Source organism: Ambystoma mexicanum, chromosome 2p (genome assembly GCF_040938575.1).
Source record: "Ambystoma mexicanum isolate Mex_15411 chromosome 2p, UKY_AmexF1_1, whole genome shotgun sequence".
Taxonomy (NCBI): Eukaryota; Metazoa; Chordata; class Amphibia; order Caudata; family Ambystomatidae; genus Ambystoma; species Ambystoma mexicanum.
In genome coordinates this window covers 904,228,174-904,255,903 of record NC_090923.1, presented here as the reverse complement: position 1 = coordinate 904,255,903, position 27,730 = coordinate 904,228,174, and the positions used below count along the sequence as shown (strand labels likewise).

Below are 27,730 nucleotides of genomic sequence, written 5' to 3'. Positions count from 1 at the left end.
GGGTGGGGAAAAGGAAAGGCATTCTCAGAGAGAAACAGAAATGTCCCACGACCCCACTCTCCCTACTGTCTTATGGCGTGTTCGGCAGCGCCGAAGGATCTCCTCCGTCTCGTCCCCGCCGTCGAAGTTCTTACTCGGCGAAGAAAAGGCTTCGCAGCTACGTCGAGGGAGGGATCTTATGTAATATATACATTAATAAATAATGACCAAAGGTCGAGTAAATAAATTTGCAATGTCTCTCGAGGAGCTCCGCGTAAAGGCGACCAATATCTGGGCGGACAAAAACAATCTGAGGGACCTCGACACGTGAGGAATTGTGGGTACACCGCACGTCACTATAGGGATAGTGTTACAGACACGCCTTGTCGACGTCCCCTTTTCAACTACGAAAAACAAAATGCAATACTCCGCAGTGACCACTGGATGTCGGACTATGCACAGCATGTGATTCTAAGCAGATTAACAAACATCAGAAATATATATATGAGGAGTCTGGGTCATGCCACACATTAATTCCCAACTATCGGAAGGTGTTCACTGTCCACCGATTTGGTAGCTGTTACATGGTTAAGTCCATGGAAGTAAGCTGGATTTTTCCTGGTTAATCCTGATGCCTGAGAACCTGGTAAACCTGATCAATGATATCTAATAAGTGCAGTGAGGCTGGATTACATAGAACAACATATCATCTGCGTACAAGGAGACTGAATGTACCACTCCATCTATCTCGATCCCCTCCTCTGCATACTCTGGTCCGAGAAGGGGGGGCAGTGGCTCCAGCACCAGAATGAACAGCATTGGTGACTTCGGACAGCCTTGTTTGGTGCCTATATATCCCCCGCCCATTTCACAATGTGAATGCACGCATCGTGTCAATGTTCTCTGTGCGCCAGCTAATAACGCGTCTCCATGGAAATGGCAGGACGCCTCTTTCCTCAATAAGTATAAACATACCGCTTCTCATAAGACATCAGAGTTGCTTGTATTTCCTTTCTGAGGCGGAATTAGTTGAAAGAGAAAGATGCGGAAACAATGGTGCATCGGACGACAGTTGGGAGGACAAATCACTGGATCCTGAGCCAGAGCCTAGTCACATGGAAGACATCTCCACTTGGTGTACCTGCAATCGGTGCAAAGTCATGCCAACCGAGGAGGAGAACTGCTGCTGCAGAGAAAACTCTGGAAACTTGGCCTACATATCGGAAGATGAGACACGGCCACAATGCGTTACCGAGCTGCATGACTTCAGGGCAGCCTGCCTCACAAGGTTTGTGTTGAGGATTATGATGGTACTTATGCACAAACTTCGTGCAACAGTTCGCCCTCGCAATCCAAGTAACAAGTAAGTGTACTCTAGATGTGATGTAACTTAGACCACTAACATTTCATGTTTGTCTCCGATATTGTCGTAACTTTAATCTATCACTGCCAAATGAATGTAGCCTGGCAATTTAAAACAGCTCTCGCGATTTGGGGAAATCATAGTGGTCATCTTATGTGTCTTTCACGTACAACCAAGAAACAATATTTCTCGGTCCCCCCAAACGTTATGGATTGCAAGGGTGTTCACTTTTGTAATGTGTCTACACTTTAAAGCCCAAGATGATTGATCCATGTAGTAACATTTGTACGGGCAACTATGCCATAGGATACAAGATGGCATTTTCAACTAAGGTTTGCACACTCATGTTCTTTTAAATACAGTTTGTATGTTTCTCTTGCACAGGTGGTACAGGCTGGTGGCCTATGCTTCGTTTACATGGTGGCTTCATGGGAAGCTTGGATACTGCGTTCGACGAGTAATACCCCGCCTGTGTCTTTGGTGTCTTTCGAGCCAAATTCCCCAGTGACGTCGGTCAGTACAATGGATTTTCCCACACTGTGCTACAACCCGAAGTATACAATTTGTAGTACATTTGTGCCATCAACATCAGCAACAAAATAAAAATCATCTTTTATGAATAGTTGTTTCAATTTTTCATTGAATCAAAGACACTTGTCCTGGCAGGGCTGGCAGGGTGGGAACGGCCAAGGTGCCAAACACCATGTACACTTCAAAGGTATCCTCCACGCAGGGGCCATTGCTCACATGGCCTGGCCAAACCCAGTGTCTCCAGGCAGGCTCCCCTGAAGCAGGCCGCGCCCCTGCAATCCACATAAGTGCGTCTCCATTCAGCAGTGTTCCGGCCCTATTCTGCATCACATACACACCCACTTTTCTAATTCTTTATAAAAAAAAACCTTGAAAGTTATCCTGAGAAAATCTGTGAGCACTGGAACTCAACTTGTGATCGTGCTACCTGTTCTCCTGCTACGAACTACCCTGCTTGTTGAATCCAATTGTTTGTTAGTCAAGGTAAGAGCAGGTCACCTCATCATCTCTTTATGATCTCAACGTTTCTATCTATTTCGAACGAATGTACCTAGAAGTGTAATGTCCATTCATCTCAATGCCTTTACCATTGTCTACAGTTTAAAGTGTTCTAATCTCAATATATAGCAAATTTCATCAGTGTCAACTGTGATAGAATTGCATATTTCTAGAACCATGTCTATAAGCAGGTTTCCTTTTGATGCATGAAAGTACATTCAACAGATGAGTAACACGTTACGAGTTACGTTGCATCAATCAATTCTGTATGAAAGTTATCCCGGTGTATATTCAACTACGCTACACAGTTTTTGCTTCTTTGACCAAAAGAAACATTGCATAGAAAACTTTGATATAATCCCATCAATCTCATGCATTCAGAAGATTTTTTTTGTAATTATGTGTACTTTTTTTATACAGATTTTTCAAGAATGCCTGCTTTTATGGTTTTCGGTTGCCGTTCTAGGAGCCATGTCAAAAGTATGGGCACTATCATGCATAAATTCCCGACGAATATTGATTTAATAAGAGAATGGGTTGGATGCTGTGGATTTCCGGTGGACAAGCTTGAAAGTAGAGTCAAGGATGTCTTGGGAGACTCGCAGGCCAATCTATTCCGCATGTGCACCCTGCACTTTACCCCGGATATGTACGACCAATCACAGTACACAAAAAAGCAATGACTCAGAAGGTCTCATAAATTGCTTCCAAATGCAATTCCAACTCTATTCGTGCACACGCTGTTTCAGGTGAGTCCCGGATGAATTGCATATTTACCAGATTGTATTACTTTTTAATTATACCACATTTTACTGCACATCTGTCCCTGGTTTATGGAGCATCATAGAAAGTAATTATGACCATAGAAAACAATGCCATAGTGCCCTTCAAAAGAAGCATAATCTTTTCGTAATCACGTACTTGACATGTCCGTATTTTTAGGAGAGCATGCTGACTGGAGCAGAGACCCTTGCAAGTGACGAAACCACTGACACGTCGAGTATACCAATGGTGAGCCCTACTGATATGCAGACGTTCATATCATCAAGAGTTGGATCTTCCCGCATATCTAATGCAAATCAAATTTTCCCTTTTACCACTTCATGACAATGCACTCAAAATGAAGGAGCAAGATTCTGCATTCATTACTTTTCCGGAGTCAACAACAACTTATAGCACCCATCAGGTAATTTTATTTCACTTTTCAATTACGAGAATGTATTATGCATGGAATTTCAAATAATATGAAATTGTTTATGTATCCTGTCGGTTTTTTACATAATGTGTCATTTTAGAGTTTCTCTTTATATGTACCATTGTCTGCATCCCATTGTCTATGTTCCATTTAAACTGTTTCCATCCATGCTAAAACAAGTACTCTGTTACAGGTGGATGCTGGTACTTTGACTACAAATTACATCATCCTTTGGAGCTGGTCCAGAATATGAGGTATGCGTACTGACCGTTCCCTTGAATGAAAGAAAGCAAATCCTACATAGCATACTATTAGACAGTGACATTCTTATAGTATGTTTGGCACAATGATCTCTGATCGAGTACACTTATCAATCAGGTGAAATTTGAAATGTATATTTTGACTAAATGACGTACACTGTTTACGGGGGTATGTATGTAAGCGATGTGTGCGATGAAAGATTTTAATTTCCAAAATGTTTGATTTGCTTTTTTTTTTAATCAAGGAATGTATATAGGGTTGGGAATTAGACGAGGAGGCACTGGATCATCAGAGGTGGTGGACCAGCTTGCTGGTGCGGTCGTTACAGAGAAGACCATGGTTTCACAGAAAATCAAGAAAACAAGGGTAAATTTAGAAAATGTTTTTCGTTTTCTCGAAGTGTTTTGGGCTGGTGTTTTCTTCATAACATTTTTTTTTTTTTATTTAAAAGGAATGGTTTGCCCCAAAAATGTTATTGGCCAAAATGATGGGCAATAATTAAAAAAAAGTGCCAGTATATATATATATATATATATATATATATATATATATATATATATATATATATATATATATATATATATATATATATATATATATATATATATATATATATATATATATATATATATATATATATATATATATATATATATATATATATTTTTTTTTTTTTTTAAGTTCCTATGTAAAACTTTGAGCAATTGAAACTCAAAATTTACAAAAGCAAGCACATGGGGGCATCCATTTTGTGAAATGGATGCCCGCCTGTGCTCGCTTTTGCGGCACTAATAAAGGAAAAGCCAGCCAGCTGTAGTAAACAAAAGCTACCACTGGGTGGCTTTTCCTTCATTGGTTTTTCTTTCTAAGTTTCTCAGGCTCCTCTGATCCGGAGGAGCCTGAGAAAGATTTCTGCCTGCAGCTGCTTTCCCATTCGGGGTTCTCACGCTCCCCACGGGGAGCCCGAGAGCCCCAAATGGGAAAGCTGCTGTAAGCAGAAACACCGCGGCATGGAAACACGAACGCGTTGTGTTTCTGCCTGCCTTGGTTTTCCCATTTGGGGCTCTCCCACGGGGAGCCCGAGAGCCCCAAATGGGAAAGCCAAGTCAGGCAAAAACACTGTAGCATTTCTGAAAACAACCGTGCTGTGTTTCTGCCTGCAGCTGCTTTCCCATTTGGGGTTCTCGGGCTCCTGTGGAGCCGGAGAGCCCCAAATGGGAAAGCAGCTGCAGGCAGAAACACTACGGCATGGAAACACAACCGCGTTGTGTTTCTGCCTGCCTTGGCTTTCACCTTGGGTCTCCAGTGCTCCCCTGGCGGAGCACCGGAGACCCAAAGTGTTAGGAGCACCAGAGACCCAAAGTGATAGCCACGGGAGGCAGAAACACAACGCGGTTGTGTTTCAATAACGCTGCCGTTTTTCATTCTAAGTTTCTCAGGCTCCTCCAGCTAGGAGGAGCCTGAGAAACTTAGAAAGAAAAACCGCAGCGTTTTCAAACACAATCACATTGTATTTATGTTTGCGGTAGCTTCAAAAGCTACCGCAGACATAAATACAACGTTTTTAAAGCTGGGGTTTTATTTCTAAGTTTTCTGAGCTCCTCCAGCAGAAAAAAAAAACGCAGCTAGTGCTTTTTAAAAAAAAAAAAAAAATAGCACTTATCGAGATGCAGCTGCAGCTTTTCTGCCTGTAGTCTCCAGGCTCCGTCCTGCGAGTCCCGGCACCAAAGAAGGAAAAGCCACCCAGTGCTAGCTTTTGTTTACTACAGCTGGCTGGCTTTTCCTTCATTAGTGCCGCAAAAGCAAAAGCGAGCACAGGCGGTCATCCATTTCACAAAATGGATGCCCCCATGTGCTTGCTTTTGTAAATATTGAGCTTCAATTGCTCAAAATTTTATATAGGAACTTTAAAAAAAAAAAAAGTGCCAGTATATATTTTTTTTATTGCCCATCTTTTTGGCCGAACCTTTCCTTTAAAATGTTATCTACTGTATGTGTGATTTACATTGAACATGTTTTTACAACCCATGTCCTAGAGACCCAGAAGGAAAAAAAGTATAAAGATGCAGACAAAAAAATGAAACCAAAGATGCTGCTTGCCAAACAGATTTTACTATGGAGCAACTACTATTTGAGGCGCAGCGTGGTCCAGTCAATAAGCAGACTCGAAATGCTTATGTCCAATGGCCAGAAAATGAATTGAATGTGACCAGCGAAGCCAGCAAAGTGTTGTTGGACCATTGCTACAATGTGAGAACTCGACAAGATGAAACTGAATATAATGAAGTTTCATTGGAATTTCTCGAGGACCACTTGACACAATCTACACCTGCAAAAAAAGGTCCACCCAATAAACATTTGTTGACGTTTTCTCCAATTAGTGTGCAAATAACACAAGCTGAACTACTGAAGCTTCAATGCAATTGACCAAGCAACTTCATAAAGATCTAGACTACAGTTTGCCTAGTTTGGGTGAATTGTCCACCACAGTGGAGTCACAAACCACAATCATGCAGGACGATTGGTTAATAAAGGAGCAGAAATACATTGTATTCGACAGCTGCCTGGTAGAGATTATACTGATGCTGGAATGTGTGCACCCAGTGAGGGGGAAAATATGCTGGGAGCCATTGGTGAATGGGACACGTGTATTACAAGACACGAACCTGAAAATCCAAGCCACCTGTGCCCACCGCCATGATAAATATTCATGGTCCGCTCAACCGATGCTGGGAAAAGTGCCAGCTGGAAAGCTACTGTGTTCAGCAGCTCTACTTTTCAGTGGCTCTACTTTTAGTAAGTTGTCCAGTTTCTGTCAATTTGTGGGACTTCAGTTCCTTGCTAAAATGCAGTACTACAAATATCAAAGAATTTTTATTCCTCGCTATTAGTCAAGTCTGGAAAATTTAACAAATGTCAATTGAAAGGACATTCTCTGGCAAACGGTTCAGGCTAGCTGGCGATGGACAGTGACAGCCCTGGATTTTCAGCAAAGTACTGCTAATACCACTTTCAGGACATGGAAACTAAAATAATTGTGAGTTCGGAGGTCGTGCAGGTGTCCAAATGAAAATCCTCAATGGCCACGGAGAAACATGGTTTCATAAAATCCCAAACACATCTTCAAATCGAGGGCAATGCAAATAGACTTCATAGCCACTGAAAGACATGTTTCAATAGCCAAGGCCATGCGAGAGCAGTTTCCAAACGTTCACCATCAATTTGATGTATGGCACGTTGCCAAATCAAAAAAAAATTTTTTTTTTAAATCACAGCTGCAGGCAAAAAAAGGGTTCTGAAAATATTTTATAATGGCCCCAGTCTTTCAGTAACCATCTTTGGTGGAGCTCCAAAACTTGTGATGGGTCTGGAAATTCTACTTGAAAAATGGCGCTCATTGATGCACCACTGTTCCAACGTCCACTCATGGCATGAAAACCAACATTTTCACCAATGTGCACATGGACCTTTATCGGAAGAACAAGAACGCAAGAATAAGTGGTTGATTCCATCTTCACCTCTACACAAAGCTCTTGAGAAGATCGGGTTTGATAAAACTCTTTCAAGAGACCTGAAGAGACTCTCAGAATTCTGTCACACCAGAGATTTGGAGGTGTTCCACAATATGCGTCAGAAATACAGGCCCAAGAGGTTGCATTTCGGCATAGACGGTATGCAATATCGAACATTACCTGCGGTATTAGCGCGTAACAAGAACATAGGGAGCAAACAATCAAGAACTGCAGGAAACTTTGGGATGCTTCATTACACAATGGCCTTTGCAGAAAGAAGCAAAAAATGGGTGGTCAAGCCAATATACCAGAAAATGGAATTCATTTTTGTGAAAGATCTCACTTTGATTCCATGAGTATGCATGTCCAACACAGTCACTCATGATTTTGTTCCTAGGACACATACATTGCCACAAAACATTGCAAACGTGCCCTGTTCACCAAAAGCGGACATGGTTGAACAGTTGACTTCCTGGTATAAATGATTAGCAGCGGTGTGTATGTTCCACAATGTTAGTACATTGTACATGACCAAGGGAAATCTATGTAACTTGAATTTCAAAGCTATTAAAAGTATTAAGTATTAAGCGTCTAAATTGTCTTTTCAAATGTATCCACTGTCCATTTTTTTTTTGCCTGTTGGAGGATGACATACAGTGTAACTCTGTTTTCCCCCTTCCCACTTTCGGCCAGATCTTGTGGGCCCTTCAATGATTAGGGCACGGGAGGGTCAAATGGATTTCTGCAAGAAAGCAACTGCGGGGTCTGCAGTTGCCTTAGCATGCGCATGTCCAAATAGACAGAATAAATACGCGTCCCACTAAGGAAGGAGACCTAAGCTAAATAACAAACTTGGCATGCAAGAACTAATGACTGCAAGCAAAACATTGCATGAAAGGGGGCTGTTGGTGTGAAATAGGTGCATTGTGACCTATATTTTTATGGGGGCATGCGTTAGGGGTCGTTGCTTTCGGATGCCTTATCAGAAGGGCTGATCTTTGATTTGCGGCCTTTGGAGTCTTACGATTTCAAACACAGTGGGGGATCGGTGTTAGTGTTACCAAAATATATGACCACTCTAGATTAGGTATATGGTAGGTGAATTTGAGGTGGTGCAGGGGTAGGGTCTGGTGACCAGATGTGCTCAAAGGGAATATGGGTCATGGGTTCAGGGGACCGCGGCCTGGCAGCGAGGGGTTGGAAAATGAATAGCTGCATTTCCGTTAGAACAGGAGACACGCTGAGCTGACAGAGGACAGAGGTAGTGGGGGCTGGCTGCGTGTGGCGCTGGGAGAGGGAGAGTGAACAGTTCGCCAGAGGGGCTCGAAAAATAAGGCGTTTGGAAGGAAACAAAATGGAGTTCAAAGAATACACTTAAGCACAGCATTAATACACTTATATGAAACATGGGTGATGTAAATTGGTACAGGAGGGGTGGAGATGTCTCCCACTTTAGCTTATAGGGCATTTGCCCGGTATGAGAACAGTGCAGCGGGGCGGGATATACCGCCTCTCCTCCAACATTTGTTAGTGCACGGGAAGTTCAGTGGAGATGGAAGGGCACTTGGACTTATGACTTGTCAGTGTCTCACGTTATCCGCAGAGCACATTCCTCTGTGAAAACAGGGCGCACGCAGATGTGACAATGGGGAGGCACTTAACTGGAACTGTTGTCATAAAATAACGAAATCACTATCAAAATAGAAGAGTAAAAAAATATTCACGCCATTGGTGGATGCCAGAAAACAATTTGTTTGTTTTTCGAACATATTTCAAATGCCACGTTGGTCGGCCTGGCTAATCGCTCCCATGGGAGTGAAGGTCATTGCGTTTGATGTTGCTTGTGGGCTGTTCACATCGATGCATCCTGTACAGTATGTTTTTGATTTGTGGCTTTCCTTCACCAAAAGGAAACATAGCATACGTGCTCCCAAGAAGGTTCAATTGTTTTTCGTCCTTGGAAGAAAGGAGGATTTGCTATGGATTGAATGACGAGAGGTGTGTAATACCCACAAAAATGATAAGTTTCACCATTTCAAAACTGGACAAAAGAACATGTGATTTAATTTTATGTAAACTGTTGATCTGAGCGGACACTTTGCGTTACGCCAAGAGAGTGGAAATACCAAATATAATGTACGATTTACTGTAGATGAGTTTATAGACGAACAAGTCAAGGTTTCATTTTCTGACCGGTATTGCTGGCTTACATTGTAATGGATTAATGGTTGGGGCATATTGTGACGACACGCAAACACAACCTGTATGCATTTGTCTTTGTTTCGGGCAGATGGGCAGTCCAGCAAAGGAATGCATGGAGTACACGTCTGGGTTCCCCCAGGTTCCACCAACACCAAGTTTGTTGCTAATATTCCATTATAATGCCGTCTATCTGTTGTTTGAATTCTTCGGTCAGCTTCCGCATCCGGATCCCATTGCGAGCTAAACATACTCCACAGTACTAACCTCTCAAGCACATCATGGACTCCAACTTTCCACAATGTTTTCTCTGCGTTTCCATCGTTTCTGGTTTGTGTTCATTATTAGGTTTCACCCGGTGCAAAAGTAAAGGGTAAATTGACAAATTAGAATAAAGAACGGCTACTGAGATTTTTGTTATGTTTTCTGCACAGATACATCCCTCCTTTCTGCCAATGTCATCGATTCCAGATACCCAGTGACTGGTTCTTCAGCAGGCAGTGGCAGATACACCTAAATGGCTGGCTTACAATTACGCTGATGTGGGACGATCGCCCCGGACCGATATGCCCTTTTGCAGTACCAGCAACAAGGAGCAACCTGACATCGTTTACGGTGGTCTAGCAAGAAGCTTATGCCGAAGCCTTGCGATTCAAGGTGCGTCCAACGCGCTTCTACCAAAAGGAACACTGTGTGCCTCATGATAAAGCTTTGATGTTCGAAAAGAAAGAAATTATAAATGTGGTCGAATATGTAAATTGGCGGATGTTCTAGGAGCGTTTATTGTGAAATAGAAGCACATTATAAATTGCAGAGTATTTGCGTTTCCTTTAAAAATAGTGTTTTCTATTCCGATTTGGGACACGCTGTGCTGCGAGAGGATGCGTGTATTGATATTCCCGGTTTTGCATCAACTAATGTTAAGCCATGGGTGATGACTGGGCACGTTTGGCTACGCTGCCCACTAACGTCATGAAAATAGGTGGAGAATATTGCTAGGAATAGTGATGTCAGCTTCATGGGCGGGGGATATGATTTAGTGCTGAGAGGGCAGTTCAACTTATGGCGATGTCGCAACGGATACGTTTAGCACAAGATGGCAACGGCCCGTTGCTTGATTTCGCATGTGTAAAAGTGCAGAAAACTAAGGTAGGGTGAATAGGAAATGTTTTTACAATCGTTCACAGTTTGCTTAAAACCACATGCCGAACGCTCGGGACAATAAAATAATTGAGCGCACTATTCCTTTAAAGGAATCCCATAGGGTGCAAGTTTTCGCCACACTACCTGTTATTTGTGTCAAAAGACTCTTCCATTTTATCCCCTAGATGGTTCTTAAAAACATCACTTAGCAGGGCATCAGCCCTTAGTTGCCAAGTGGGTTTCGGGGGTCTCTGCGTGGTCTCCTGCCATACTGTGATTAACTGGGCATGGTCCGACAGGACCCTGGCCTTGTAGTCTATGTCGCCAAACTCACCTTGAGTTTCCACTCTGTTAGGGATAATTCTCATAAATGTGCCAATTCCTCCCAACTTAGAGCCCTCCAGCTCTTTTGCTAAACTTTGGGACTTTGAACTTTTAAAATCTGTTTGTTTTCTGTGTTTATTTCTTTTGGTTATGGAGTTTAAACAACTCCATAGGCATCATCTTTTCATTTGCGTCACACAGCACCCTTAGTGCAGTGGCACATGGAAACCTTTTTAGGCTTTCCCAAGGTTTAAATACCTTCTCTGGGATAAACTACTGTTTCCCAGAGTAAGTTAAGTGAAATTGACTTTACTAGTCTTTTTAAATTCCTAGACCCAACACCCCCTATCTTACAATAGATTGCTGGAGGAGTTACTCAGTATCCCCTGTGTCTAGATACTCATGTAGCCGTCAAATGCTACCCTTTCCTCTCAGAATGGCTGGTGGCAGTAGTTTTACAACAAACTACCATGATTTTTCCTGACCACAAACACCGGTAGCGTTAAATCGCAGGAGCCATGTTTTTCAAGATGGCATCTGAGCCCCCTCTGTAAAAACAGGTCCCGGTCTTCTTTTGCCATTTCTTTGTGGAAAGGTCCTTCTAGAGTTTTGCTCTGTGCGCCAAACCAGGTTTGGTTCCTTTGTTCCTTCACCTTTGGCGTGCTTCAGGAGTGAAGACCGCCTCTGCCGCCCGAGTGTCTGGGGTGGGCAGGAAGTGAGGGAGGTGCCTGAAACTCCCTGTGCTTGGTCTCCTGGGAGACCCAAATGCACTCTGTGGTGATTGGCTGGCTGACTGTACGGCAAGGACAGCCACCCTGCTGGGTGAGTGACAGCTAGGCTGGAATGAATGGGAGAGAACTGAATTAAAGAGCGAGTATCTTGGCTTGGAAGGCAGAGTCGACCACTGGAACGAAAGAACCGAAGACGAGCTTGAGGAGGACAGCTGCTGCAACTCCTGGACCATTGGTTTGCCCGGCAAAGCCCTGCTGCAGGCCCGAATCACTAAGTTCATCTCGACAGAGAAGCCCTGCAAGGACGACTTCTCCCTTTGAGTTGATGGGACCAATCAACTCGACACTAAGCCACCTGGATACCATTCTCGGAGCTGGTTGTATTTTCCTCAGAGTGCTGCAGGAAACCGAATAACCAGGGAGAGGGACACCAGCTTGTGTGCTTGACTACAGCTACCGGAATTGAAGATTTGCCAGTTGCCAGCTTTTTGGCCAGTCCCAGTGCAGGAGTCCCCCGACACCCTCCCTCTTGTCCCCACGACTGAGGCCCAGGAACAGCGAAATCTGCAGGAACAGAGGTCACCCGCTGCATCTTTTTTTTCATTTGTAAAGGTACTGTAAAACCAGACAGAGTACTTACCTCTCACGGTGAAAGTGCTCGACACTTTTCCAACTCACAGGCCTAATCAGATTGTGACCCAACGTATGATTCTTCTTGCTACAAACTATTCCTAAGAACTTTGCAGAGACTTTTCCGTTTATCTACCATAACTGCTTTATCCTATCCAAGACTTTAGTCCATTGACTTTGGCCTAGCCTATTGAATTGACGCTTCTGGTGAACTCAAAATATCTGCATTGCCTAAGAAAAAACTGTATTCTTTCTATGTTCTGATAACCTATGCCTTTTTGCTCCTCCTTCAATGTATTCTGAATGCCTCAGAAACTATAGAGTGTAACCTACTGAAGTATATTTGTGTGTGATTATATTGCCTCCTTCTTAAGACTGTTTTATAACTGACAGTTAAATAAATTAATAAGTATTTAACAAAGAAATCTTGAGTGTAAGAGTTTGTTTGAACACCTGTGATTGTAGACCTCTGTGTAACATCATTACAGGCCACATTCCCTCTTGAGATAAGGTTGGCTGCTCAGCTCTGCTACCAAAAACTTTGTAGTACAGACTTATACCAAAGGTTGGTTTTGCTTACACCTGTAGTCATAGTTGTGTGTAGTGGTCCCAAAGGGTACTGCATACAAACTTTGCCTAACACACTCCAGTAAACATGTAGTCAATACGTGTATGTACCCCGTGAGAGGTCGAGAAATGGGAATAGCCTTGCATCTCTCTGTGCTTTACTCTCAAACATCCGCCAATCGCAGATTCTGTAAGAGGATGCCAATAGCCTTTGCTTGAGGCACAGGCTTTCTGTGTTTCTCGTCTGATCTATCCAGGTAAGGGTTATGGATACAATTAAAGTCTCCACCCCACACCCGTGCCGCCCCTCTGTATGTGGCCAGTTTAGAGTGCAATGACCTGAAGAACGCAGTGGCGTCGTGATTTGGAGCAGATGTATTCACAAAGCATACTTCTCTATTTTCCAGCAGCCCATGTACCATAACCATTCTGCCTTCATTATCCTTTTTGAATTCCAGCAGCTGAAAAGGAACAGATGGAACGAGAACTCCCCTGGCAAATGCCGAAAATTGGTGAGCCATACAGCTTACACCCCCCAACCCCCTGCATTTCCTGGCCATCGTAGCCTATCAGCTGTGAGGTGCATTTCCTGCAACAGCACAACTTGTATTCCCATTCTCCTCAGGTAAGCATAATCTTTTAATATAGTTGTTTAGTCCCCTGACATTCCAGTTGACCACCCCTTGGCCATTCATCTTTGTATTGGTTATTCTCCCTAGGGCTACCTCCATCCCATTGCCCTATCGTCTGGTTTTCCAGTTTCCTCCCCTCAAGTTGTACTCCCACCAATAGGGACCCAGCTACATCCAATCTAGGACCCCTGCACAATACAACATATTAGTTGTTACCCACCCACTGTGCATACTCGCATCTCGCCCACCAATGTCCCATTGGTCACAGTTCAATCAGTCAGCCATCCAAACAGTCCCCTTAAGCCAACCTTCCAGCCAGATCTTCCCTCCCTCCTCCTCACCCCCAACACAGAAGAACCCCAAAAACAACCCAAAACCATCCCTTCAATAACAATAGCCGAGCCGTGATCCTTCTGCTCAGGCTCAGTACCTTCCCGGTTAACGTGCAGTAGCTCAATGCCTTAAAACTGGCATCCCAAGTTACAACCGGGTATGTGGCAATTGCTTCCAGTTGCGGCCTTCTGGGCACCTATCTCTGTCTGTTTCCCAGTTCTGCATGCCCCCAGATTTCTCTTCCAATACCTCCTATACCTTACTTGTCGAGGTCTAGGAGGGGAGGGAGGGCCAATTAACCGGGCTCCCAACCTCCTTCCGTGTCAGCACACTATGGTTCATGGTTGCCTTTGCTCAGGAGCTGTAGTATTCCCTGCAAGTCCACCCAGGAGTTTGCGTCCAGAGTGTTGTCAAAAAACTGCGACCTTCCATTATGCAATTTGGCTGGGTAAATTAGCATTTATCGCAGGTTTGCTCGCCTCAGTCGTTCTTTGTTCGGTGCGAACATTGCCCTATGACGTTGGACCAGAGCAGTATAATCCGGGTAAATCGCCAACTTCAAAAGATACTCTGGTGATATTGCCACTTTCTCTAGAGAAGGTAACGATTGTTTCTCGGTCCTTGTGGTTCATTAATTTAGCTTTTAATGGTCTCGGAGGAGGCCACAGTGAGGGGTTTTTCGTCAAGTGATCTATGTGCTCTTTCAACTGAATCCCTGTGCAAGTGTATCGGGCCGACCTCCTGCAGGAGCATGTTCTCAACATAGGCTGTGGAATCTCTGCCTTCATCTCCCTCCGGGAGTCCCAAGTATCCTGACATTGTTCCTATGTGCTCCACCCTTCAGCGTCTTCCGCTCGATAGGACCTTAACTCGTGCAAGTGCATCTGCCACCTTCGTTTGAATACTAGCAATATTAGCTGTGTTGTCTTGCACTCTTAATTCCATGATGCTTAGGCGGTCCCCCAGGGTGGGCACATCTTGATGCAGTAAGCCGACGTTCACTATGACCGTGCTGATTTTGTGCTCCATTGCCGTCTTCAGCACTGCTATTGCTGCTAAAATGGGGCCTTCTTCCTGCATGGCCACCTGCTGTGATGCTGCCATATACTCTGTGTTTCTATGCTGCGTTAGGTCATCCTCCCCTTACGTGCATAAGCTTCCATAATGGTTTGCCTGGCCTTTCCTTTGCGACCCTTGTCAGGCATCTGGAATCTTGTCCGAGGCGAGTCAGTGCTGTTGTCACCACTACTCAATACGTTTATGGTGCCGTTTAATGTCCAGGAAAATTGTTCCCTGCTCCGCTTCACAGCGTTGCACAATCGTCACTGCCACTTGTCAGCCTAGGTGGCTTACTTTGTCCCAGTAGCGCGCTCACTTCAAGCCTTCCGCAGGTGGCGTGTGCAGGGTGCCCTTTTGTCACTCAAATTACTAGGGAGAGTTGAAGGACTAAGAAAGACCCGGGCTCAAAACCCCCCTTTTTTGGATATATGGAACAGTGATAAAATGGAAAAGGGAAACACCAGATCCCTTTAAGGATAATCATTATTCAAGAGAACTGTGTGTTTTGGAGAAGATTCAAGAGGAGAGCCTTCCCCCTTGGATAAACTGGAACTGTGATAAATTAACATTTAAATCCACTAGAAGAAGTCTAGGGGAAGGGACGACCCCTTTCCTGGTGGAACATGCTTTCTTTTCTGCAGATTGGAACTTATATGTTTGAAACTACAAGAGGAAGCTACAAGTCTATAGATCATAGAAATCCCCCATGTTCACCTTATATTTAGTTTGCTGTGTAAAGGTCAGTTTAGGGTTGTTGGACATAGGACTGAGGACATTTCTTTTGTTTAACATCCCGACACAGACGTTCCCTAGTTTTCTTGAGGCAGGGAAACTTCTCCTAGAGTTAGGGATAGAGGACTTTCCCAACCCCTCTTTTTATTTTGGCAATACACGTTTATAATCAACACTTAAAATAGTCCTGCAAAAAGTGCTGGGGGTCTCACGAAGTGGGGAGAATTATATACAAGATGAACATTCTACCTAGGAAAGCATAGACAAAACCCTTACCCAACTTATATGAGTTGCTGTAAGAGGGATCAACTAAGCTCTGGAATAATTCCAAGAAAAACCTTTGGGATGTCAGATCGGGGTGTATCTGAATGGGAGGAATATCATGTCTCTCCCAAGGGTGTGTCTCCCATAGTCCCCAAGGACCCCTTGCCCAAGTGATCCTCCCTCGCTCCTCCGCCCCCAGGGTTGGGATCCAAGAACAATGGCCCTCCCCTGGCCACCTGGCCAAAAATCGCTTGGAAAAACGCCTCAGGTTTCTCACAGCACACAAGCTTTTTTCAGCACAAGGATTTTGTCAAGTGACTGAGGACACCAACATGGAATGTCTTGTGATGATCGTGAGAGACAATGGCAGAAAATAAATGATATAACTGCAACTTGAAAAAAGCAAAATACATAGGGCCAGATTCACAGAAGGGTTTTGTAATGGCGCAATCCCATAGGGAAACGCTTTGTGAATCAGGCCCACAGTTCAAAATGGATGCTTAGTCTACTCTAAATGCGTTTGTTCCTAAATACCTCAAATTCACAATGCAGACAAAAAGCTCAGACTAAATCAGTGACTCACCCCCTGAAGTGTGCCTGAACTAAACCTTTAATGAATCTAGCAATTATTGTATAGAATTCCAGAAAGATAAATTATTTGTTATTTCTATTATTTCTTATTTAGGGTCACTGCTCAAAATGTTACACTTGTGGAACCCCCTATTATTTTTAAGAAGCCTGCACAAGAAAGTCACTCTAGAAACAAAGCCACAATGCACTGGCCACAGCCCAGGAGCTTCAATTTGTAAAAAATAAAATAATAGATCTATGTTTAATTTTTTAGTGGTAGCAAGGGAGCCCTCAGCGGGCAGGTGAGTCCATTTCTTCCTGGTTCCAGTGCTGCCTTCCCTGGAGAAGCAGGAAGTGCTGCACTCCGTATTACACAGCCATGTTGCCCGTAGAGAGTGTGACCTACCATTGTGGACCACAATGGAGAACCCAGCCGAACCCATTCAGATACGTGGCGCAAGCATGGCCTGCTTGATTATTTTGTCACTTGCTCTCAGGGCTCAAGTCGAGGGTACACGCGGGGGGACGGAGTCCACCCACTTTATTCAGAGGGGGGACTCAGTCACCCCCCCTAGCTAAAAGAGAAATATTGATTGTCCTCTTTGAATTTATGAATTGAAGCCACCCTCAGGGATCAAACCGCAGGTTTGTAGGCCAGACACTTCACCACTGCACTACATTACCTGATAAAAAATAACAAGCAACTAAAGGGGAACTATCCCATTTCGGTACTGCAAGTGCCAGGGAAAATATTTGTATTGGTTCTTGGAGTTTAAAACATGGACACCTTTTAATGTTTTAAAAAAAAAACCTATTAGATGACAATATCCTCTCTTGGTTTTGTGTTTGTGTTGATTTTATGCCATTCGTCCGGTTCGATTTGGTTGGTTATGCAAAGCCAATTAAATGACATTTGCATATTTCGCCTTGATATGCACATTTCTGGTGACGTCACATCCCATCGCGTTTGTTGATGAGCCCCCCCCCACTTAAATGTTTAGGACTTGACCCCTGCTTGCTCTGTCAGCTTGGCTTGGTCCTCTGCTCCGCAGTGCCCGAGCATCACTTTCCCTGCATTTTACCCTCTGTAGGTCAGAAGCTCGAGGTCACATTCTTTGTTTTAGGAGTAGCTCGATCTATGCACGTCGTGCTTGAACTTGAAAATCCATACAGTTAGCTCTGACTATTTGGCAGAGTGAATTTGCTATACTTTCTAAATTGGTGCTGCAAGCCCAGAAGTACACTCTTATAAAACTGGTCTCTGTGTTTTAAGTTGTCTTCTTTGTGTGAGTATGCATCAGACTCTTTGATGTGTACATGCGCCTCCTAAATCTTTGTGTCTTATCCAGTGGCGTAACACAAGATGTGGGGGTCCCCCCTGCGAGCCATGCTGAGGGGGCCCCCCAACTCAGCAACAAATCAAGGGTCGCGCCACACTCTGGGCCAGCCTAGATTATCACACTTGCGCAATACGCACAAACGTGCTGCGGAACGGATATGCCGCACACTGCACTAGGAGAAAGATATACATATGTGTTTTAATATAAAATACAACACACTGAGAAAAATTGGCTAAAAAGCCAGAGTGGTTGCAATTGTTTTGTAGGGTAACACCAATCCAAGAGATGCAAGTCACCAACAGAGCACAGGAACATTAAAGCTTTGCTATTAAAAATGCCATGCCGCAATGAAAACATGTCCAATTGGCTGCACAAGGTAGACCAGTGTCGACATGTAATAACAATATAGTAAAGCTTGCCAGGCCACATTTAGACATATCTAGACTGGTTGCACCAAAATGGCAGTCGAAGCAATAACACTAATCAAGCATAGAACACACATTCAAGCCTGTGTCTCTGTGGCCTAACAACACGGCCAAACTCTTTAAAATCTGAAAAGAACTGGTCAATCCTGTTGAGGTCTTTACATCTCCTGTTCCCTCCCAGGCCCTCTGTATGGCTCTGTCATCTCACTTCTACGCTAAAACTCAGGACATCCTGTCCTCCATCTCCTCTTCCTCTCCCTCTTCCTCTCTCGGCCCCCCCTTTGGCCATCTCTACCTCTCTTCCTCCTTTCTCCTCTTTCTCTGTGACAACACCGGACGAGGTTTCTAGACAAGTCCGATCTATGAAAGTGTCATCCAAACAGGTGCTCTCCTGTTCCACCAGAACCATCAAGAACCATATTGGCACCCTCGCTCCAGCCTTGACCGATTTCTGTAATCACTCTTTCCCCTCTCCCGTTAAGCACTCCCTTATGCACCCACTCCTCTAGAAGCTTTCTGCCGATCCTGCCTGCCCGGCAAACTATCGCCCAATCTCCATCACCCCTTTCCTGGGCAAACTGTTAAAAAAGCTGGCCATCTCCCAGCTTACTCTCCACACGGAATCTGTTGGTTGTCTCCATAACCATCAGTCTGGCTTCAGTGCCAGAGACACGGAAACTGCTGTCCTGAACACCTGTGAAGTTATGCTCTCTAACCTTGATTCCAGCATTCCTTCTGTCCTCATCCACCTTGATCTTTCCTGTGCTTTTGACACGGTCAACCATGCCACCCTGATCAATCCTGATCAATCGACTCCATGAGAACCTGGGCATCACGGATCAGGCCCTTGAGTGGCTGACCTCCTTCCTCTTGGACTGCCCCTCCCAGGTCCAACTTGGTCCCTTTCTCCCCGCTCCATCCTCTCACTCTGGTTTTTCAACCTCAAAGTGGCCCCTTTGACCCACCTGATCTCTACATTCTCCTCTAACTTTGTGTTATGCGGAGGACACTCCGCTTTCCTTCAGGCTCCCCTCAGACTCCTCTCATCTCTCGCTCATTCCCGACTGTCTATCCGCGATTCAGGATTGGTGTGCCTCCAACTATCTCTGCCTTAATGTCAGTAAGATGGAGATCCTTCTCATTTGGACTCCTGCCCCCGCTTTCCCTCTCTCACTCTGGCCGCCCGCCTTGGGCCCTCTTCCTTCGCCTTCCTGTGAGGCAAACAACACTGGTGTCATCTTTGACTCCACTCTCTTTCTCTCCTCACATCTCAGACGTTGCCAAGAAGTCCCACTACCAGCTGCTCCTCCTCAAAGGGACTCTTCCCTTTCTCACTTTCCCCCAGAAGCTCACTGTCTGCAGAGCCCTGGTTCTCTCTAGGCTGGACTACTGCAACAGCCTCTTTCTCAATCTGCCTTTCTCTACTATCCAGCCCCTGCAATTAATCTAGAAAAGGACTGCAAGACTTATACTTGGCCTCAAGCACAGGGATCGTATCTCTCCAGCCCTGAAATCTCAACACTGGCTCCCAGTTGCTGCAAGTATCAAGTTCAAGACCCTTGGCATTGTCCACAAAGCTTTCTGGGCCCGGGGCCCGCACTACATCCAACGCTCTCTTCCAAAATATCTTCCTTCTCAAGCCCTTCGCTCAGCTGCCTAAAACTCTCTAAGGGTTAGACGCTTCTCCAAGAAGAGCGTGAGGGGTAGATCTCTCTCCTCTACAGGTGCCTCCCTCTGTAATAGCCTCCCTGCCCCTCTCAAGCTTTAGCAGACCACCTGAAGTTCTGGAAGCAGCGCAAAACTTTCCTCTTCTCCTCTGCTTTCTCTCTCTCCCTCCCCTGCTGACCTACCTGACCTACCTGTCTGCTGTACCGACTGGTTGCTTGGCTACCCTCAGAGTCTCACTGAGTCGAGACTCTTTCTTGATCAGTCACCCTTGCACTGCCTCTGGTCCTACCATGCACTTAGGGGCTGTAACTGTAACCCTACAGTCCCTTGTTCTGCTTGCACTACCCAGAGCTGTGCTGCCCTGACAGCACTTACTCAGAGCATTGATGCCCTGTTTTTCCCCTCCCCTCTCCCTTGCACTTCCCCTGTCGCTTTCCCCTTGCGCTTCTCGTTATCGCATTTGCACGATCTGAATGACACAAGGCCTAGTAAGATCGTTTGTCTTGTCCTCCCTCTATCTTCCATCCCTTGTCTTGTTGCGCCTAGAAACACTTGAGTACAGGTGCGTTATAAATTACTTATATCATATCATTTGATCACAGATGCCCAGAAAAATATACAATGCTGCAGTAAGAAACGGCTGACTGGCAGCACCCAAATGGCAGTCTAGCCAGGTAAATCACTTAGCACGACTGCTTTATCATAAATGCCCCATTAAAAAAAAAGTCATACCAAACTGAGGAATGACTAGACTGGCTGCACCAAAATGCCTCTCTAGCCACTAATACCACATATCATGCCTGCTTAGCCTGGACATGGACAGCCATTATAATTTGTTGTATAATCCTGCACCCCCCACACATCCCCTCTCCCTCACACCCCAACCTCCAAAATCAGCTCCTTGGCCCAGAATTACCTCCACGTCCCTATTCCTTGTCCCAGAGCTTACGGTTGAGGCTCCTTGCCTCATAGGTAAGTACTGGGATGAGGAAGAGTGGGACTAGGAGTAATGAAGATTACAGGTAGCTAAATCGCGCATTACTTCCATGTACCTCTACCTCATCCCAGTACTTGTGTATGAGGCAGAGTGCTTTATACACAAGTTCTGTCTCATACACACTGGGACGAAGAAGAATATGGGTAGGAGTAATGAAGATTACCAATAAGTAATCCAGGCATTAAACACAAGTATTGGTGCAACTCCATTGAGTTGACTGGAATTCAGCACTCCCCCCCCCCCCCCCCCCCGCCCCCTCTGAAATGTTGGGCTATGTTGACCAGACCTGGCTGACCTTCAGAGCAGTTGCCAGACAGAAAAGGACACAGATGTTAAACAGCACCTGTGTTTCTCTGTTAACAAGAACCCACCAATTACTAACATAAAGCAATTCACTGTTAGTACCTGCATTCAAATGCCAAATTTTTTAGGCAATTGAAATTGTGATGTGGGTTTAATACTTGCATGACAGGGGAGTGATTGGAAGGGTAGAGAGGGAACAGGAGACCACTCATTCTCACAGCAGTCCATAAGTGGGTGCTTTAAACCTTAAAGGAGAGAGTTAACTGCTTGTAACATTGAAGCTGCACTAGAATAGTCTCATAAAAATGCATAAATTAGATGACACAAACAAATAAGTTTGCCCCTCCCCCACCGCCCATGAAGTTGGCACCCCTCCCAACATTTGAAGGGTTAGCCCCCGAAATGTAGGTTTTGTTGCGCCCCTGAACGCAAGCACACACACCATTCACCATATACACACACTTAAGTGTGCATTCTTTCACCATACTGGCACACCCAGGCAGCCACCCATAAAATTACATGTGCACCCTTTCACCATACAGGCACACACACCCAGGCACCCACCCATACATTTAAGTGTGCACCCTTTCACTATACACTCACACAGGCAGCCACCTATACATTTAAGTGTGCACCCTTTCACCATACAGGCACACCCAGGCAGCCACCCGTATATTAAAGTGTGCACCCCTTCACCATACACTCGCACAGGCAGCCACCTATACATTTAAGTGTGAACCCTTTCAACATACACTCACACACACACACACATCATGGGGTTGAGGGGAGCCCTAACACTTAAAAAAGAAATTGGGCCTCGTTCCAACTATGCCGGACTGTAAACAACGGTGCCGGTAAGCTCACCGGCACTGTTGTTTCCGGGCCGGCATATTACAGCTCTGCGGGCGGTTGCCGTCCTGCCCGGCAGGTCAGACCTGCCGGGCAGAACGGCACCCACCCGCATAGTTTTCACGGAAGCACCGGCACCGTTATTAACGGTGCCGGTGCTTCTATGGTCCCCATTCCCACAGAGTCCGATAGGACTTTATGGAAATGGGGGCTTACCATTTGCCGGCGCCCGGCTTCCCAGACCGCCGGGGTTGTAATCCCCCGGTGTTACCGGGAAGTCGGGCGCCGGTAAGTCATTACGGGTCTGGCGGCAACCTGCTGGTAGCAATGGCACGGTTGCCGCCAAACCCGTAATGAGGCCCATCGTTTCTTTTTGAAGTCACTCTGACTTCATAAAGAAATAATTTCTGTTACAGAAATAATTTCTTTATAAATGCAGAGGGAATTCAAAAAGAAAAAAATATATATTTTTTTTCTACAAGTGGAGGCAGGTGCTAGCAGTGTTTTGGAAGCTTTTGTTGGGACTGGGCAGGGACCCCGAGCAATTTGCCACAATTTATTTTCGGATAGGTGGTACATGGGAGGGGACACGTCTGGTACTTAGTGGCAAGTTGTTAGAGCTTGGGCATTTGGAGGCCAATACAATCCAAGGGATACATTTGCCAAATGTGCTCAAGAAAATAAATTGGTACCTGACACATTTGACTGCTCGAGAATGTAAAAAAGAAAAAAATAATAATTACAAAAATAAAGTGATATTGATTTGCGACCACTTACCACGTAATGGTTAGGAAATGAGGCGCACAAAAGGGACATATGGGAGACAGCTGAGGTGGTAATTCAGCGAAGTGGAGTGGCATGGTCAGGGAGAGGTGGAATGAGGCGGTGCCATCTGCGTCCAATGTTCTTTGAGCCAGGTAAGAGAAGCAGACGAGCTTACCCAATAGTGCATGAAAGGAAAAATGACCTCACATAAATGAGTAAGTTTCGAGATCATAAAGCTGATGAAGCAGAAGTTGTAAAGAATAAGACTGTTGTGGCTCTGGTTCAAAGCGGTTTGGATTTACATGGAGAGGATGGAGAGTACGGCAAGGTGCTAAGAAAGCAGTGAGAGGGATCAGTAAAGAAAGAACTAGGGAGGTTCCTGGTCATTGATCAGATGTGAGAGGTCTAGTTATTTCAGGCAAGACCAATACGTGGTTTGCTTGGCTGTACTTCTTAGGCACAAAAGTAGACCAAATGGAAACCAAACCACCTCAGTTCTAAAATAGATACAAATGTGTAATATCTGATGTTGAATTCATTGGACTTGGTACTCCAAATTGTCATCCCTTCTTTTTTGCTTAAAAAAACATTGTTAAAGTTCTGACGCATACAATTGAGAAGCAGTTATCATGATGAGAAGTAAAATTTGTTAGCAGCTGGCAGTCACAGTTACAGCCGTTGAGAGAATTCTTATATTTGTGGATTCTAGCAGTGGCAGCTGGTGAATTATTGAACTGGAGGGATGTAAATGTTTGTGCCAAACATGTTGGAGCGACCAAACGCAGTGGGGAATTTTCGGGTGAGGGAGTTTAGGGAAAACCTCTCCGAATACATTTTTTTTTTAAAATAATGAGTTAAATGGTCCATTTTATAGCACTCTGTGAAAAATTGGGTAAAAAGCCACACAGTTTGCAATCGGTTTTGTATGTTGACACATGAAAAAACCCATGCAAGTGCACAGGAGAATTTTCCAATGGATTTTCACGATGCCTCTGACCACAACAAAAGACAGTATTAAAAAAAACATGAATTTTCATGCTGGCTGTGCCCATACATTACCATGCAGGCTGCGACAATATATGCCAGTATTCAGAGCCAGGAAAAATGCCATGCCACAAATAACGTATGTCCAGACCGTCAATTCCAATGAAGGCCACTGTAGCACATAATAACACTTTTGTTTGCTTTTACCCTTGATGCCCAGTACAAAAATACTATGACACAATATAAGGCCAGACTGGAGCCACTGGTGTGGGCCAGTCTAGCCAGGTAATAACACTCATGTTTTCTTTACCCTTGATGTCAAGTAAAAATAGCCATGGCACAATACGAAAATACATGCAGACTGGCACTACTAATGCAGGCCGGCTTAGTCATGCAATAACACTCCTGTTTTCTTTAACCATGATGCACCGGAAAGTATGTTTAAGATGCATCAAGGTTGAAGCAAAAAAAAAAAAAAGAAAAAAGAAAAAAAAACAAAAAAAAAAATAAGAACTGCATGCTCCCAGCAGCCCCACCCCTACATATAGCTGCCCTGATACCCTTCACAAACTTTCCTACAACACCTTCACCTGCGCATTCATACATCAAATTCCTTGCATGCACGCATTTATAAAAACAAACAAAAACCAACATAAACGTGCACATACACATTTCATAAAAAAAGTAAAAGAAAATTACACTTAACAGATTGCATCCTCGCCACAAGCCACACTGCCACAGAGGACTGGATGGGCCGCTACACTCTGCAACGTCAACATGCTGACTGACTGATAGGAGAGGATATAATGAGACGCAGTGGGATAGACTTGGACGACCTGCGGGCCTCTCATTATTGCACAGTATATCTATTGCAGAGCCATAAACAAACTAAAATAGCAAGGGCTGCGCAGTCTACCCATGCAAATAAGCACACGGGTGTACTGTACTGCCTGCCACTCACCCCCAGCCAATGGTGGCGAGCCGCCAATGGATTCTAGGACCACTTTTCAGGGCTCATCACCTTTTTTGGTGCAATGACCGATTTTTTGTGGTCGGATGGATGGCTCCTCAAGTCGCCCTGTGACTGCAACCCTTTTATCTTTACTTAAGTTATATGGTCCTGATCTCTGAGAAGGCTTGCAGACCCATAGGTGCCTCTCAGGGACCCAGTTATTGCCCTAGTGGGATAAGATCACCCTACATTGCTTTTAGGGAGTAGGTTAGTGACAGTTATACTCAGTTTTGGCTTCAGCAGAGATGCAGGCCACTTTACCAGATAGGAAGCCCAGTATAGGTTTTGGTAGCAAGTGTGGTACCATTGCATTTTTTAAACGCTGCTCTCAGCCATTTTGTATTCTAGGGCTTCTTGTGGTCTAGACCACCAGGTGGTAGGCCTTAAATGGCCATTCTGACCGAATGGGCTCTTTGTGAGCCTACAGGTTAGCTGCCATATTGGTTTTAACTGGTTTAGAGCAATGTAGGTCCCTGAGCTCCCCCCCACCTCCTCTCCCACTTCCTGTTGTGGTGGTCCGGGCTTAGTTGCAGTCCTCATGGCCAACCAGAATGGTTGCCACGTTTGTTCTCGTTAGAGGCGCTCCCAGATCTTTTGTATATGTTTAGGGACTTGGGGTTTCACCCTAATTTACCCAGGATAATCCAGACGTGAAGCCCTTGCTCACTGTGCTTAGAGAGGCACAGCTTCACCTCACTGATGAGACCCAACTAGGTCGAAACATGTGTCTGGGGTTCTTGTTGGTACTCTTGTGCAGAGGAGAATTGCCTAGCATTTTGGTTCTGGACTGCCCAAGTGGGTGGGGCCAGACTGATATGCAAATGGAAGGTACAGTGAGCTAAAACTTGGCTGTAGACCCTACCGAGTGGGAACCTACTCAGACAACAGGTTAGTTGGCCGTGTTTGTTCTTGGTAGAGGGGATCTCAGAACGTTTGTGTAGCTGCTGTACAATGGTAGACTAGGGGGACACCACTATACAGCCTCATCTGCTCTGTGGGCCATCATGTGTCGCCTTCATACTCATCGTGGGGTGGTCTGCTGTGGCTGGGCCACCCTTTTGTTCACGAGTCACCAGAATCACCTTTGCAAGTTTCCCCAAGTCTTCCTCACTGGTATTTTCACTGCTGGCTCATGGGGCTCCATCACTGCAAGGTACTTTGCTCTTCTGCTCCATCATGGTGATCGCTATTGCCTCAGGGTTAAAGCACTTGGGCATCAGAGCCTGTAAACTGCATGTGGAAAAGAGGCCCCGTATTTACAGGCTTATTTGTGGGCTGCTCGATCATTTTTTTGTCCTGTTCAATTAATCGAAGCTGCAGGACAGATGGTAAGAAGGTAGATGGACCATCTTGGCAGGTTGCTATCTTTTTTTTTATTTTTTATTTTAGATTTGTTTTTCTCCAAGAAAAACCTCAGTTCTCATCAACGTTGACTGTTTGGAGATCTTTAAATGTGGTGACTGGTACATAAGTGACCAATGTGTACATTTTATTGGGAGAATCTTCATCCTCGTTACGTTTCCTTGACAAACGCACACGCATTCGATATGGACCATTCCTGACCCCTTCAGCCCAAACTGCTTTGTTTAATCTGGTGTCAATGCGAACATATGGAGTCCCCATCTCTTTAACAGCAAATTTCCGGATTGCCTTCAGGGCACGAGGTGCACATCTCTTGAAGCCCACTCCATGGATTCGCGTGTGGACATTGATGGTGTATTCCCTAGTTACCACCTCGTTCATGGCAGACTGGCCTTTCTTCTTCTCACCCCTTTTCTTTGCAGGAGCCATCTTGCTAGGAAGCCAATGACGGAAACAAAGTCTTGGCAGGTTGCAGTTTCATGTAGGGCCTCTTTACAATCAGTCTTCTGGTTGGCATTTTCTTCTATACTTTAGGACTTGTCCAAGTCATACCAACATAAGGTAGCAGACCTTGGTTCACAGGGACAGAGAAGGAAACACTACCACAATAACCGGGTTGCATCCATTTAAACATTTTGTAAGCCACTCAATCAGTAGGAGTGACTACATTTCAAATTTTAAAGACACCCTCTCTCTGGTGTAGACTGTGTTGAATCCCAGATACTATTCTCAAATGTGACATATTTGGTTTTGGCAACTGTAGTACTCACTCGCCCAACAATCAATAGCCATGATGCTCCTCCTTCGCTCCCATCACACCTAATGACGTCACCAGAGTTGTCCGCTCCACGAAAGTCTCCTCCAAACAGGTCTCTCCCTGTTCCTCCAGAACCATTAAGGACAATATTGTCTCTCTTGCCCCTGCACTCTGATTTCTGCAACCACTCATTTGCTACTGGATCTTTCCCCCCCTTCCCTCAAGCATTCCCTTTGTTCGTCCCCCTCCTGAAAAAACCTTCTGCAGACCTGTGTTGTCCAGATAATAACCGCCCCATCTCCATCACTCCCCTCCCCCCGTCCTTGGGAAACTCTTGGAGGAGCTGGTCTTCCCCAACTGACCCAGCCCACTCAACTTGTTGGTTGCCTACACGACCATCAATCTGGATTACGAGCATCCAGAGGCACAGAAACTGCTCTTCGGAACACCCGTGAAGAACTGCTCACATCTCTCAATTACAACCACCCAGCTGTTCTCATTCTACTTGATCTCTCCTCTACATTTGACATGGTCAATCACTCCATCCTAATAAAACGGCTCCACAATACCCTAAGTATTTCGGAGCAAACACTGGACAGGCTGGCCTTCCTCAATGACCGTTCATCCTAGGTTATTCTGGGCTCTTTCTCCTCCCCCATCTCGGTCTCCACCTGTGGCACCCCGCAAGGCTCTGACCTTTCTCCCTGGCTCTTTAACATCTATCTTGCTCTGCTTGCACACCTAA

At 45.0% G+C, this 27,730-nt stretch overlaps 2 protein-coding genes across 3 annotated transcripts in view; both read right to left on the bottom strand.

The window, feature by feature from the left end:
• LOC138566892 (titin homolog) overlaps window positions 1–27,730 on the bottom strand; it is a 635,448-nt gene that overhangs the window by 432,677 nt on the left and 175,041 nt on the right. The gene's annotated exons all lie outside the window — the stretch shown is intronic.
• On the bottom strand, window positions 26,255–26,693 carry LOC138565958 (large ribosomal subunit protein eL31-like). Its single transcript, XM_069643055.1, has one exon. The coding sequence runs from the start codon at window positions 26,655–26,657 to the stop codon at window positions 26,280–26,282; it is 378 nt and encodes a 125-aa protein (XP_069499156.1). The 5' UTR covers window positions 26,658–26,693; the 3' UTR covers window positions 26,255–26,279.